The 13874-nt window shown below is 47.2% G+C and overlaps 1 protein-coding gene across 1 annotated transcript in view; it reads left to right on the top strand.

Moving 5' to 3' along the window:
* The window catches only part of LOC126411970 (sodium- and chloride-dependent glycine transporter 1-like), a 212944-nt gene extending 201478 nt beyond the window's left edge, over positions 1–11466 (top strand). The window contains exon 12 of the mRNA XM_050081410.1: positions 11131–11466. Coding sequence (XP_049937367.1) covers positions 11131–11466 — 336 coding nt within the window. The remainder of the gene's footprint in view (positions 1–11130) is intronic.
* The last annotated feature ends 2408 nt before the right edge of the window (positions 11467–13874 follow it).

Raw genomic sequence — 13874 nt, 5'->3', positions numbered from 1 at the left:
CAGCCAATGGGTATTTTTGGAAATTTGTGGTAAGGACATATGGGACCAAACTGCCGAGGTCATCGGTCCCTAAACTTACACACTATTTAATCTAACTTGAACTAACTTACGCTAAGGACGACACACACACCCATGCCCGAGGGAGGATTCGAACCTCCGAGGAGGAGCCGCTCGGACCGTGGCAAGACGCCTTAGACAGGCGCGGCCAGCCAATGAGTACTGTGTTAGCAGAGAAGCAGTGCAAGCAGTATGGGTCTGTCAGAAGGGCTCAGTGCCTTCCAACGTGGGCTAGTCACTGGACGTCACCTGACCAAGCAAATCCATGAACTACATATCTGTCCTTGTAAGTCTGCCGAAGTCTGTTGGCGATGTGGTTGTCAAGTGGAAACGCAGAGGAACAACAACAGCAAAACCAAGACCAGAAAGACCTCATTCATAGACGGCCACGGACCGTTGAGCATTGCGGAACGTGCCGTTATCAGTCCAGTTAGCACAACGACTTTACGTAGAGAGTTAAAAAGAGGCGACTGATGACCTCAGAAGTTAAGTCGCATGGTGCTCAGAGCCATTTGAACCATTTGAACCAGTTAAAAAGAGTAGGGTAGAACGGCCGGGCAGTTCTCATACGTGTGACGTAGCAAAAGGTGGTAGGGCTGTGTTGAGCGTGAGTGATCATAATTTAAAAATGTCTATTTGAAAACATGGCAGAGATTTTATGCCACAACCAGTCTAAAAAAAACTTGTAAGAGCAATGTTTTAAAATCAAACAAGTGACTGAGTAAACAAATACGCCCTCTCACTCAATGCAAAATGAATGAGCTTTTACAGCTAATCAAAATCTAAAGCCAGGTAACAAGGCCCAAAGATACTAACCATAACATCAAAACCAAATACTATAAAATTACACTGGGACAATCCACGGAATGAGAATAGCTTTAAACCATATACCAGATAAGAAAATGAATTGACTACACACAGGCCAGAGCACAAAATACAATCTTATCATGACAATGAGAGCGAATATATAAAAGTTTGCCCGGAATAATCACGCCACAGTTACTGTCAAATAACACAGTTGAATAGAACAGATGATAGATGCTGGCAAAGTTTCACTACCACAATGTAAATGTGTACAGATTGTGTAAAAGTGTTTGAAGTGACGTACCAACTGGACATCAGACTGGAAGCAGACGGATGGACACAAACAGAAAAACAGCTGCACACACTGTCGCAAGCATCATGCCATAAATAGATATGTAACTTCCGCAAAGCATCTGAAGATGAATCTGAAAAGGTTGGAAAGCCGGTTCATGGAATAATAAATAACTATTCAAAAAAGTGACTGGTTGCAGTTTTATGTATTTACACAGAGTGACAAAAATCGGGAATATAACAAGACTCATGGAATTACGTTACACTTCAAAATTACAACTAGACAAGAAAATGTTTCAAAATAACTCACTCAAAATAACTCACTCAAGGAGCTATGGGCAACAACAATAAAAGGACTGCGTGAGATTCGTAACTCACCCATTGCTAAAGGAACTAGAGCGGTAATTACAACAACACTACATGGAAGGCACCAAAATATGCTAAGACTGAGATTTACTTAGCTGTACTTACATGACCGACAAATGCACAATAATATAACCCGGTGTACCACTGATTAAAATGACTACAATATAAGTGCTCAGAATTAGTGTGGTTATCCCTGCCATGCTAAAACTTCTCATATTCCACGCTGCGATTCGTAGGACGTTGCCCTTTCGTTGATTATTCAATCTTTTTTCTCATCTGCGTTGATCCATTGCGCATACGGGGCAGCAGCCGGTCAAAAGTTTACGAAGGAAAATCCCCAACGGTTAACGTATTTAGACAACCAGTTTCGAAATCTCAGTAATACCATCTTCAAGCCCTGTATATTAAAAACAATTAGACATGTAGTGTATATCAAGACATACTACAGTTGACTTTACGAAAAATGAAGCGTAAAAGTAAAAGTGCAAAACATACAAAATGCCGTCTGCAGCGTTAAGAGAAGTACCTGTGCACCTATAGCACAACAAAACAGAGTATGGGCATACTAGTTAGCACTGAAACTATTTGGACATCGCAGAGTTAGAAAAGAACATGCCAAACATTATAAGAAACTAAAAATAAAAAATATGCTATCACGGACACAAACGAATAATGCTAGTCTAGATTTTTTCTATTCAGCTTTCTATCTTATTTAATTTTTATATGTTTATTTATTTATTTTAATTTTATGCAATTTTTTAATAAAAAATCGTATACAATTCTTATAGATGAGAAACAAGCTAATTCTTAGGAAAACTCAAGGTCATTCAAAGTAAAAAGTCGCGACATGACTTATGAAGTAGACAAAAGTGCCGTTTGCTCTGTTTTGTTTTAGGGCGCAAAAACAACTAGGGTCTTACGCGCCCAAGTCAAAACTATAGAACACGAAGACAGAAAGGAGTTGAAAAACGATTACACGTCAATCCCAATCGATGTAAGAGATGACAGCTAAAAACAGGGACGTGGAGAAAGGGCTATAAAATGCACCATAGAGAAACGGAGGTCCTTCGCCTTATTGCTATGACGGATAAAAAGCAAAACGCTGTCGACAGCCCGCGCGTCGTTCGCTAAAACGGTTGGTAACTCAGACGCAAACCCAAACAAGGACGCAAACGGCCAAAAAATGGGAATTCCGTCAGGAAAATGCGGTCAGTTAAAACACGGGCACAATGTGGTGGGGGAGCGCCACTTCAAAAAGGGCGATGGCTAAAAAAGCCGTGCCCTATATGCAACCTAGTTAAAATGGCCTCCTCTGGCAGAAGGGCCGAGAGGAGGTCGTCCAAGTGGCTTAATTATCTGGAGCTTATTCCCATGAAAGGAGAACCAATAGCGATGCCAAAGTGACACCATCTCCTGACAGACAGCAACACAGAGACCATCGGAGAGAACATAGCAACTAGTGGGCTGAGATATGAGGCCTGCATCCTTGGCAGCGGAATCAGCAGCCTCTTTTCGTGGCAGACCGACATGACCAAGAACCCACATAAACATCACAGTGGCTCCATCAAGAGTGAGCAAATAACAGTTTTCCTGGACCTGTTGCACTAAGGAATGCTTGGTGAATAGCGCACAGAGACTTTGACGTGCGCTGAGAAAGTCTGAGCAGAGGACACAATTCAAAAGTCTGTGTTGCTGGACTTAGTCCCTTGACTGATACAGGACGAAGAGCTCTGGTGTAAATACAGAGCAGTGTGCCGGAAGCTGACACTGAAAAACGGCGGCGCCAGTGATGGAGGCACACCTGACATCACTGTCAGTCCGAGAGCCATCAGTGTACACAAAGGTACTAAAGCGAAGTTCCATGCGAAGGTCATGAAACTGAAGGTGATAGTGCGAGGCCGGAGTAGTGTCCTTAGCAAGCGAATGAAGGCCAAGATGAACACGGGTCGCCGTACGAGGCCAAGGTGTTGAATGCTTCACACCCACTGGGAAAGTTGCAGGTAGTATGAAGTTAAGCCGCCGGCCGAAAGCAGATTCAGGAGGTAACAGAAAAGAGGGACGCGCCCCATACGGGCGATCAAAGGAGTCATCAAAGAAGGAGGCTTAGGAAGGGTGGCCACGCATGGCAGACAACGGCATGCATACATGCTGAGGAGAAAGTCATGGCGGTAGGACAATGGTAATTCAGCAGCTTCGGCATACAGACTCCCAACTGGGCTAGTATAAAAAGCGCCAGTAGCCTAACGGATGCCATGATTGTGGCTAGTGCTGAGAGGGCGTAAGAGGGACGGACGTGCAGACTCACTAACAAAGCATCCGTAGCCTAGTTTCGAACGGACAAGGGACAGCTACAAACGGTGGAAGATTGTTCTATCTGCACCCCAGGAAGTAGCACTGAGGGACCGCGTATAATAGGCTGCCAGGCAAGACACATGGGAGGACCAAGGGAGTTTCCTATCGAGCGTGAACCCAAGGAATTTCGTAGTTTCAACGAACGGAAGAGCTACAGGCCCAAGATGTAAAGATGGTGGGAGAAACCAATTGCGCCGCCAGAAATTCATACAAACGGTTTTGTTAATGGAAAAACGAAAGCCATTGTCGATGTTCCGCGAGTGAAGACGGTCGAGACATCGCTGAAGACGCCGCTCAATGAGACAGGTCCGTGGAGAATTTCAATAGATGGCAAAAATCGTCAACGGCACCCTAAGGCACACAATTTTCAAAAAATGGTTCAAATAGCTCTGAGCACTATGCGGCTTAACTTCTGAGGTCATCAGTCGCTTAGAACATAGAACTAATTAAACCTAACTAACCTAAGGACATCACACACATCCATGCCCGAGGCAGGATTCGAACATGTGACCGTAGCGGTCGTTCGGCTCCAGACTGTAGCGCCTAGAACCCCACCGCCACTCCGGCCAGTACACTGTTTTCCTGGATAAAAGTGTCCAACAAGGCAATACCCACACGCACCTTGAAAACTGGGTCTTTTAAAAACTCCTCAAGGAAACGGGGCAGTGGACACGGAAGCCCTACGTGTAGAGAGCATGGACGATACCAGCTCTCAAGAAGGTGGCGTAGCTTTTCTCCAAATCAAAAAACCAGGCCACAGTTCGAGGTTTCCGCAGAAAACCATTAATGACATACATGGACAAAGTGTCGACACGGTCAACTGCAGAACGGCGCGCTCAGAATCCACACTGTGCAGTTGTTAGTAAATTGCGAGCCGGGCATGAATCGTACTTTCTATTTCCTTGCAAACACAGTTGGTGAGAGGGTCGGAGTGGTAGCTAGAAGGAAACTGTGTGTACTTACCGGACTTAGGTGTGGGTATAGCGGTGGCTTCACGCCACCGTCCGGGAAACGTGCGCTCTGCCCTGATACGGTTGTACATATTAAGCACAAAGTGTTTGCCCACAAGAGAAAGGTGCTGCAACATCTGAATGTGGACAGCGTCTGGCCTTGGAGCGGAGGACCAGGATGAACTGAGAGCATGATCCAGCTCCCTCTTAGTAAAGGTGGCATTGTAGCACTAACGATTGTGAGAAGCCAAGGGTATCGTCCGAGTCTCCTCCTCTCGTTTCCGATGGAGGAAGGCAGGGCGATAATGGAAAGAGCTCGAAGTTTCCGCAAAATGGCGACCCAAGGTGTTGGAGTTAGCAATAGGGTCCATGATGGCATCGTCAGCTACTGTCAGGCTTGAAATTGGGGAATGGATCTTGGTCCCAGAAATCCGTCGGAGGTTGGCCCAAACGGCAGGGGAAGGGATGGAATTGTTAAAAGAACTAGTGAATGAAATCTAGCTAGCTTTTCTGCTATCACGAAGAACGCGACGACACTGTGCACGCATCTGTTTATAATGAATGCAGTTTGCCGTCTTAGAATGATGGTTAAACACACGGAGAGAACGTCTTCGAGCGCGAAATGCGTCGCGGAATGCCTCAGTCCACCAAGTCACTGGGACACGGCGTGGTAAAGGGGAAGTGCGGTAAGGATAACTTTTGTAAGATATTCCACCTGGTCGTCACAACTGGGGAAATCTTGTTTTTCTAAGGTCACCGGGGAGGAGTAAAGCTACCAGTCAGCCTTAGTAAGCAGGTAAGGTAGGAGTCAGAAAACGGGTAGCGCATGGGAAATGGTCGCTCGAGTAGGTGTCGGAAAGAACGGACCACTCGAGAAGATGGGCAAGCTGGACAGCGCAGAAGGATGAGTCCAAATTGGAATAGGTGTGTGAGGATTCTGAAAGGAATGTGGGTGCTCCTGTGTTAAGGCAGAACAGGTTAAGCTGATTAAGGTCAGCCAAGAGACCACCGTTCTGACGGGTTCTGGGAGAGTCCCAAAGGGAATAATGCACATTAAAGTCACCGTGTAGCAGAAATGGGTGAAGTAGCTACCCAATAAGCTGGGGGAAGTTGGCCCTGGTGACACTGAATGACATAGGGACATAAATGGTACAAAGGGAAAAAGCCTGTTGAGGGAGGAAAAGGCGAATTGCAACAGCTTGAAGACGGGTAGTCAGGTAGGTGGGTTGACTATGAACATCATTCCAAATGAGCAGCATGACTCCCCCACGAAATGGAATGCCGACCTCAGGAGGAAGATCAGAACGGACTGGGAAAAAAATGTAAAAGCTCAAAGCAGTCGTGTGGACGCAATTTTGTTTCCTGAAGGCAGAGTACAAGGAGAGGCTGCGATTCTAAAAGCAGCTGTAAATTCTCTTTGTGGGATCGAAGGCCGCGAACGTTCCATTGGAGGAGAGTCTTGATGAGGAGAAAGTGAAGGGGTGTCACATGGCGGCTGCCGAGTGGTAGCCTGCGAAGACTCGCTACTACAGGGTACAGAGGCAGGAGAATCCTGCTCCATGACGTCCACTGAAGCATCGGCGTTCCTGTGCTGTTGGTCTGTGGAGTCTAACACAGAAAAGCGTTTGGTGGTGCGCACCAGCGACACAGAGGCCTGCCTGGCGAAGGTATCACATGGCGACACTGTCGAAGAGGATATTCGAGTCAGCGAAGACTGTTTGCCTTTGTTGGACTTCTTCAAACCTTTTCGGTTAGCAGATGAAGACTCAGATGTTGGTTGGCTGGATGGATTTAGGAAGTCTTCACGGGAGTACGCCTTCTGTCCTTTCCGGCCTGCTGGTTGTGTAGCTAGTGGCTTCGCTCGTTGAGGCAAGAGTTTGATGGCTTGTTGCACAGCTGAACGAAGGGACAGCGATGCTACCTTAACGATGGGCGATTTCACAACCTCAGAGCAGAAGTTGACGTCGCATGTCTACTTGGCCATGTCCTTCATGGAGCGAGATGTAGCAAGAACAGAACTATAAGTGTCAGACGGTAGAACACAGGATTTGCGATTAGCAAATAACTAGCAAGAGACCCAGCAGGCACTTTATCCGGATCTCCTGAACAGCCCACTGATGAAGATACATGGGGCAATCTCGAGAGGAGGCGGCATGGCCGCCATTGCAGTTGATACAATGGGGAGAAGGAGGCGGACAATCGCCCTCGTGCATATCCCGACCACAGGTTACATATTTGGCTGCGTGTCAACACGACGTTCTAATGTGGTTGAAATGACGACAGTGGTAGCAGTGCATTGGCAGCCACGAGTTCCAGTACAGCACTCGTGGCTGCCGCATCGTGGTCGCGAAGTGGGGCCGAGGCAGTTTCAGATAAGTTTTTGCAATCTGATGACAATTTATGGATTTGTAGTTTTAGCTTGACGATGTCCACTATGGAGTTAGTTTTCTTCTGAATAAGGTTGGGTTATCCCGACTGAAACCTAGGTAAACGTTGCAGCTGAGGCTGTTTGTTATTAAAATTAATATTTATGCAGTTGCTGACAGGGCTGCGAAATTTATGGATTTGTAGTTTTAGTTTGAGGATGTCCACTATGGAGTTACTTTTATTCTGAAGAAGGTTGGGTTATCTCGACTGAAACCTAGCTAAATCTAGGTAAACATTGCAGCTGAGGCTGTTTGTTATTAAAATTAAAATCAGTATTTATGCAGTTGCTGACAGAGCTGCGAAATGTTGAAAATATTTAAGATTTTTACGATTTCAAGTCAGCAGCTGAAAAAATTCACCAATGTGCATTTTCAAGAGCTCACTGGATCAGACTGGCTGCTGACCGGCTAGGGGTACTGCAAGTTCAATCAACTCTCAATGCACATGAGGAGCTCAAGCAACATTATTTCTGATGTTCAAAATTTGTAGCTGGAAAGACTACAAACGGAAGGGACTTTGCTAAAATAATTCCATTTCTAAAAAAGAGAAGAATAAGTGGTTTTACAAGAATCTTGCGATATGAGTGAAAATGAGTGTGATGGCATTTGTATCGTTATTTATGTTAAGATCATGGCATACAGAACGTTTCAGTTTCTTCAGATTTTGTAGCATTTTGTGGTTAAATACAATGACGTAGAATAAAACTACATTTTTGGTATGAAACCTGTATAGTTTTTATGTTTGTGTCGCGATCCCTAACGTTTCTACTATTTTTGTATTGCTGCTGTACCCATTTTGTAGATTGTCTCTGCGGTATCGGCAGCTGTTCGGTCGGCCGCACTTTTAAATTCACGCTACACCGGTTACGAGGCCGCGTTTCCTACAGCCGCCACCGCGGCTCAAGGGCGCTGCCACTAAAGATTACGCCGCTACCAATGTGATGCAAGCATCCTCTCTCTGGAGCCCCAGCGGCGAGACGAGGCCCACGAGAAAGACAGGCCGCGGCGCGTACGTCACGGAGGTAGTCCTGAACTCGCTCGCTCGCTCAGCTCAGCAGACAAAATGCGTTTCTAGACCTGTTAACTCGCAGCTGGGCGTGTAAGTAATAACGATAATTGCACTTCAACTGGAACCTGCTATTATGAAGTCTTACTGATTAACAGTACTACAGCAAAATTTAATTTAAGATCAATACTCGATATACACTCCTGGAAATGGAAAAAAGAACACATTGACACCGGTGTGTCAGACCCACCATACTTGCTCCGGGCACTGCGAGAGGGCTCTACAAACAATGATCACACGCACGGCACAGCGGACACACCAGGAACCGCGGTGGTGGCCGTCGAATGGCGCTAGCTGCGCAGCATTTGTGCACCGCCGCCGTCAGTGTCAGCCAGTTTGCCGTGGCATACGGAGCTCCATCGCAGTCTTTAACACTGGTAGCATGCCGCGACAGCGTGGACGTGAACCGTATGTGCAGTTGACGGACTTTGAGCGAGGGCGTATAGTGGGCATGCGGGAGGCCGGGTGGACGTACCGCCGAATTGCTCAACACGTGGGGGGTGAGGTCTCCACAGTACATCGATGTTGTCGCCAGTGGTCGGCACTTGCCCGTCGACCTGGGACCGGACCGCAGCGACGCACGGATGCACGCCAAGACCGTAGGATCCTACGCAGTGCCGTAGGGGACCGCACCGCCACTTCCCAGCAAATTAGGGACACTGTTGCTCCTGGGGTATCGGCGAGGACCATTCGCAACCGTCTCCATGAAGCTGGGCTACGGTCCCGCACACCGTTAGGCCGTCTTCCACTCACGCCCCAACATCGTGCAGCCCGCCTCCAGTGGTGTCGCGACAGGCGTGAATGGAGGGACGAATGGAGACGTGTCGTCTTCAGCGATGAGAGTCGCTTCTGCCTTGGTGCCAATGATGGTCGTATGCGTGTTTGGCGCCGTGCAGGTGAGCGCCACAATTAGGACTGCATACGACCGAGGCACACAAGGCCAACACCCAGCATCATGGTGTGGGGAGCGATCTCGTACACTGGCCGTACACCACTGGTGATCGTCGAGGGGACACTGAATAGTGCACGGTACATCCAAACCGTCATCGAACCCATCGTTCTACCATTCCTAGACCAGCAAGGGAACTTGCTGTTCCAACAGGACAATGCACGTCCGCATGTATCCCGTGCCACCCAACGTGCTCTAGAAGGTGTAAGTCAACTACCCTGGCCAGCAAGATCTCCGGATCTGTCCCCCATTGAGCATGTTTGGGCCTGGATGAAGCGTCGTCTCACGCGGTCTGCACGTCCAGCACGAACGCTGGTCCAACTGAGGCGCCAGGTGGAAATGGCATGGCAAGCCGTTCCACAGGACTACATCCAGCATCTCTACGATCGTCTCGATTAGAGAATAGCAGCCTGCATTGCTGCGAAAGGTGGAGATACACTGTACTAGTGCCGACATTGTGCATGCTCTGTTGCCTGTGTCTATGTGCCTGTGGTTCTGTCAGTGTGATCATGTGATGTATCTGACCCCAGGAATGTGTCAATAAAGTTTCCCCTTCCTGGGACAATGAATTCACGGTGTTCTTATTTCAATTTCCAGGAGTGTAAATGGTATGGCGGCTTGTTCATAGCATTTAGTCTCTTCTGCTGAACAGTACTCATTACATACTGGAAGTGGTGCCTTATGCAACTGATAATCCTTTTAGCATGATTTTATTTTATTGTACGCCAGTGCAGCCGTAACAAATTATAAGCAGGCCCATGGACTTCCCATCATTATAGGACTAATAACAGTAAGATTCCATAATAGCGGATTCAAGTAGAAGATTCAGTTTTCGTTTGTACGGACACGCCTAGTTACGAGTTAACAGGTGTAGAAACGTAGTTTGTCTTCTGATTTGAGCTATCGAGCAAGCGCAGGACTAACTTCGTGACGTACGCGCCGCGGCCTGTCTTTCTCGTAGGCCTCGCGGCGAGTGTATTTACGTTCGAACGCAGCCGGCACGGTAATTCAGCGTGTTCGGTCAGAGGATTAGCTCCCCTCTGTAATAAAAAAAACTGAGTTAATGGATCAACGACGAACTGAAACGGGTGTCTTGCAACGAACGAAAACGAACAAAATGAGATTAAAAAAAAAAAAAACGCCGGCACGGTAGCTCAGCGTGTTCGGTCAGAGGGTTTAGCTACCCTCTGTAATAAAAAAAACTGAGTGACCGGATCAACGAACAACCTGAACGAGTGTCATCGGACGTCCGCCACGAACAACTTCAACGAACTATATAGAACAAAATGAGATAAAAAAAAGAAAAACGTTCATGTACTCAGCCAATTTTGTGTGTTTGACAGTTGAACAATACCTACAGACATTATTAATGCCCGGGGATCGTGATACACTGAAAAGATACTGTATTTAAGAGTGACAGATTTATAAAACTTTTGTATATGTATATATTTCGACACTCGAATCTACTGTTAGCAACCGTCGGTGCTAATTCAGCAACGAAGTTACGTATTATTTTTACTATTAGATATTAGATGTAGAATAAATTAATATCTGAATTCTCTGTTCCTGAACAGCATCTGTTCCTCGCTCTTGTATCCGCTAAAAAACCACAAAGCATACAAAGGAAAACATTACAATTTGTAAATGTGACTTTTGGCGCTTGACCCAATATTTACTTACATGCAAAAAATGTATCTTAAAATATTACTTCCACCCTCAAGTTGCGTATGGATAGGCGAATAATACTTTCATTTGCCCTAGAATCGCTCCACGACCACGAGAAAAAGGAAAGAATAAAGTGTTAGAAAATGTTGAACTTGCTATCCGTGTAACTTTTCTGCTTTTTTCATTTCCAATTTTGCCGGAAAGAATAAAGTGTTAGAAAATGTTGAACTTGCTATCCGTGTAACTTTTCTGCTTTTTTCATTTCCAATTTTGCCTGATGAGCTAGTTCTGACAAGTGGATTCTGTCCAGCTAACGACGACGGCTCGTTCGTCAGACACAAGCACCATTCGTCTGCAGCCGGGAGACGGAAGGACTCATCTGCTGGAGACTTCATTGCCGTGCCTCATACGTCACGAGGCGGCGCGCTGGGCGCAGCGGAAACTTTAAAATATTCGCCGCCCCAGCGGCAGACGGCTAACAACAGCCATCCAACAGGCGGGCCGCGACGCCCCGGCCGCACGCCACGCCCCGTTATTTGACATCCAAGAGCCGCGCCAAGTTTGGCAATTTCGCAAGCGCCGCCGCCGCTGCCGCCGTCGAGGAGCGAAAGAAATGCTGGACGCGCGCGTGGGAGGGGCGGGATGTGGGGGGATGGGGGGGGGGGGCGTGGGCAGCCACGACTACGGAACTGTGGGGACGGGGGGGGGGGAGAAGAGGGGGGAATAACTGCCTGCTTGCCAGCGAGGGCCACTGTTGCAACCAGGAAATGACGTAATGGCCGCTGTTGCGGCAGGAAATGGGGGAGGCTAGGGGGCAACCGATGGGTTTTTCAACCTCGCCCTCACCACCTTCATGTCTCTCTCTCTCTCTCTCTCAAAACTCTTCTTCATCGACCCTACTGCACTGCAACCTTCCACACTGCCGTCCAGGAACGAACCTAACGTAGTGTTTCGAATTGAAATATGGTGACCGCAAGCGCCGATTAGTCTTGTTTTATGACGTGTATCCTCTGAGTAACGCTACACGTTTTTTCTCAAAGAAGGTTGATTTTATTCAGGATTCCAATAAACCATATTATTCCCCACTCTTTGGGCTACAAAACCCATTTTTTAATGTAATCTCCGTTCAGTGCGTCGACCACCTTACGGGGAGGCCGTATATGGTCGAATGGTGCCGCTCTACAGGTCGACATCGGTGCCAACGTCTTGTTGCGTCAATAACCCCTCCCCCCTTTATCCACGTATTGCTTTCTGTAGAATGCATCCTTTTTTTGGCCAGCAGATGGAAGCCGGAAGCTACGAGATATAACTGTGGGTTGTATGAGGAAGGACAGGACGGGGCGTGAGTCGTGCTTGGGTAGCTCAGTTGGTAGAGCACTTGCCCGCGAAAGAGAAAGGTCCCGAGTTCGAGTCTCGGTCCGGCACACAGTTTTAATCTGCCAGGAAGTTTCATATCAGCGCACACTCCGCTGCAGAGTGAAAATCTCATTCTGGGAACATCCCCCAGGCTGTGGCTAAGCCATGACTCCGCAGTATCCTTTCTTTCAGGAGTGCTAGTTCTGGAAGGTTCGCAGGAGAGCTTCTGTAAAGTTTGGAAGGTAGGAGACGAGGTACTGGCAGAAGTAAAGCTGTGAGGACGGAGCGTGATTCGTGCTTCGGTTGCTCAGTTGGTTGTAATAAAAAAAACTGAGTTAATTGATCAACAACGAACTGAAACGGGTGTCTTCCGACGTCTGCCCAGAGCAGATACAACGAACGAAAACGAACAAAATGAGACAAAAAAAAGTTGGTAGAGAACTTGCCCGCGAAAGGCAAAGGTCCCGAGTTCGAGTCTCGGTACAGCACACAGTTTTAATCTGTCAGGAAGTTTCATATCAGCGCACACTCCGCTGCGGAGTGAAAGTCTCATTTTGGAGTCCAACGATGTTTTGTGAGCTTCTCTCTTTTTCGCTGACTTGCGCGAAGCATTACGTTGTCATAGAGAAGGAGAAGTTAGTTTTCATTTCCGTGGCGATGAACACGTTGAAGTCGTTCCTTCAGTTTCCTGAGGGTAACACAATATACTTCCGAGTTGATCGTTGCTCCGTGAGGTAGGGCGCTAAACAGATTAACTCCTTCAGAGTCCCAAAAGACAGTCGCTCTAACTTTACCAGTTGAGGGTGCTGTCTGGAACTTTTCCTTTGGAGGAGACGTAATGTGTTACAACTCCATGAATTGCTAGTTTTGTGGCCGGTTCGAAGTGATGAACACACGTTTCATTGCGTGTGACGATGTTTGACAAAAAATTGTCACGATCAGGATTGTAACGTGCAAGTAACTCCGCTCAGATGGTCCTTTGTTGCTCTTTATGGCCATCTGTTATGCGGCGAGGAAGCCAGGCGGTACACCCCTTTAAGTACCTTAAATATTGGTCGAGTATGTCAGCACTACCAAAAGAGACGTCCACTTGTGCAATGAAGTGTTTCATTACGATCCGTCGATCATCTCAAATGAGAATGTCCGCAACATTGCGGGAGTCGAAGGTGTGTGCCTGCTGCCGGCATGCGTGACATAGGACAGGTTTTGTCTGATTATGTTGCGATGACGACAGACGCCTCGCTCTACGTCCCACCATGCCTTTGTTCACTGCCAGGTCTACGAAGATACTCTGGAAGCACCTATGAATATTTGTGATGCTCTGGTTTTCTGCCAAAAGAAACACAATGACAGCTCTCAGCTTGGAATGCACCTCCTTTACAGACGCAATTTTGAAGGCTACGTATAGCACCGCCATCCGTCGGAACTTCATGAAATTATAGGAGTTGAACCGGGTATATTCGCCGATGTCCCACAACGAATTCTGCGTTTTTCAGCCGAATCTGGCCTAGAAAAAAATATTTGTGGCATTACTAATTGAACGCCCCTTGTGTTTATCGCGTCGGAAAAACCACGAAACCTGGTAATGCTGT

This window comes from Schistocerca serialis, chromosome 1 (assembly GCF_023864345.2).
Source record: "Schistocerca serialis cubense isolate TAMUIC-IGC-003099 chromosome 1, iqSchSeri2.2, whole genome shotgun sequence".
Lineage (NCBI taxonomy): Eukaryota > Metazoa > Arthropoda > Insecta > Orthoptera > Acrididae > Schistocerca > Schistocerca serialis.
The sequence above is the reverse complement of the archived record's forward strand: the minus strand, read 5'-3'. Positions and strand labels throughout refer to the sequence as shown.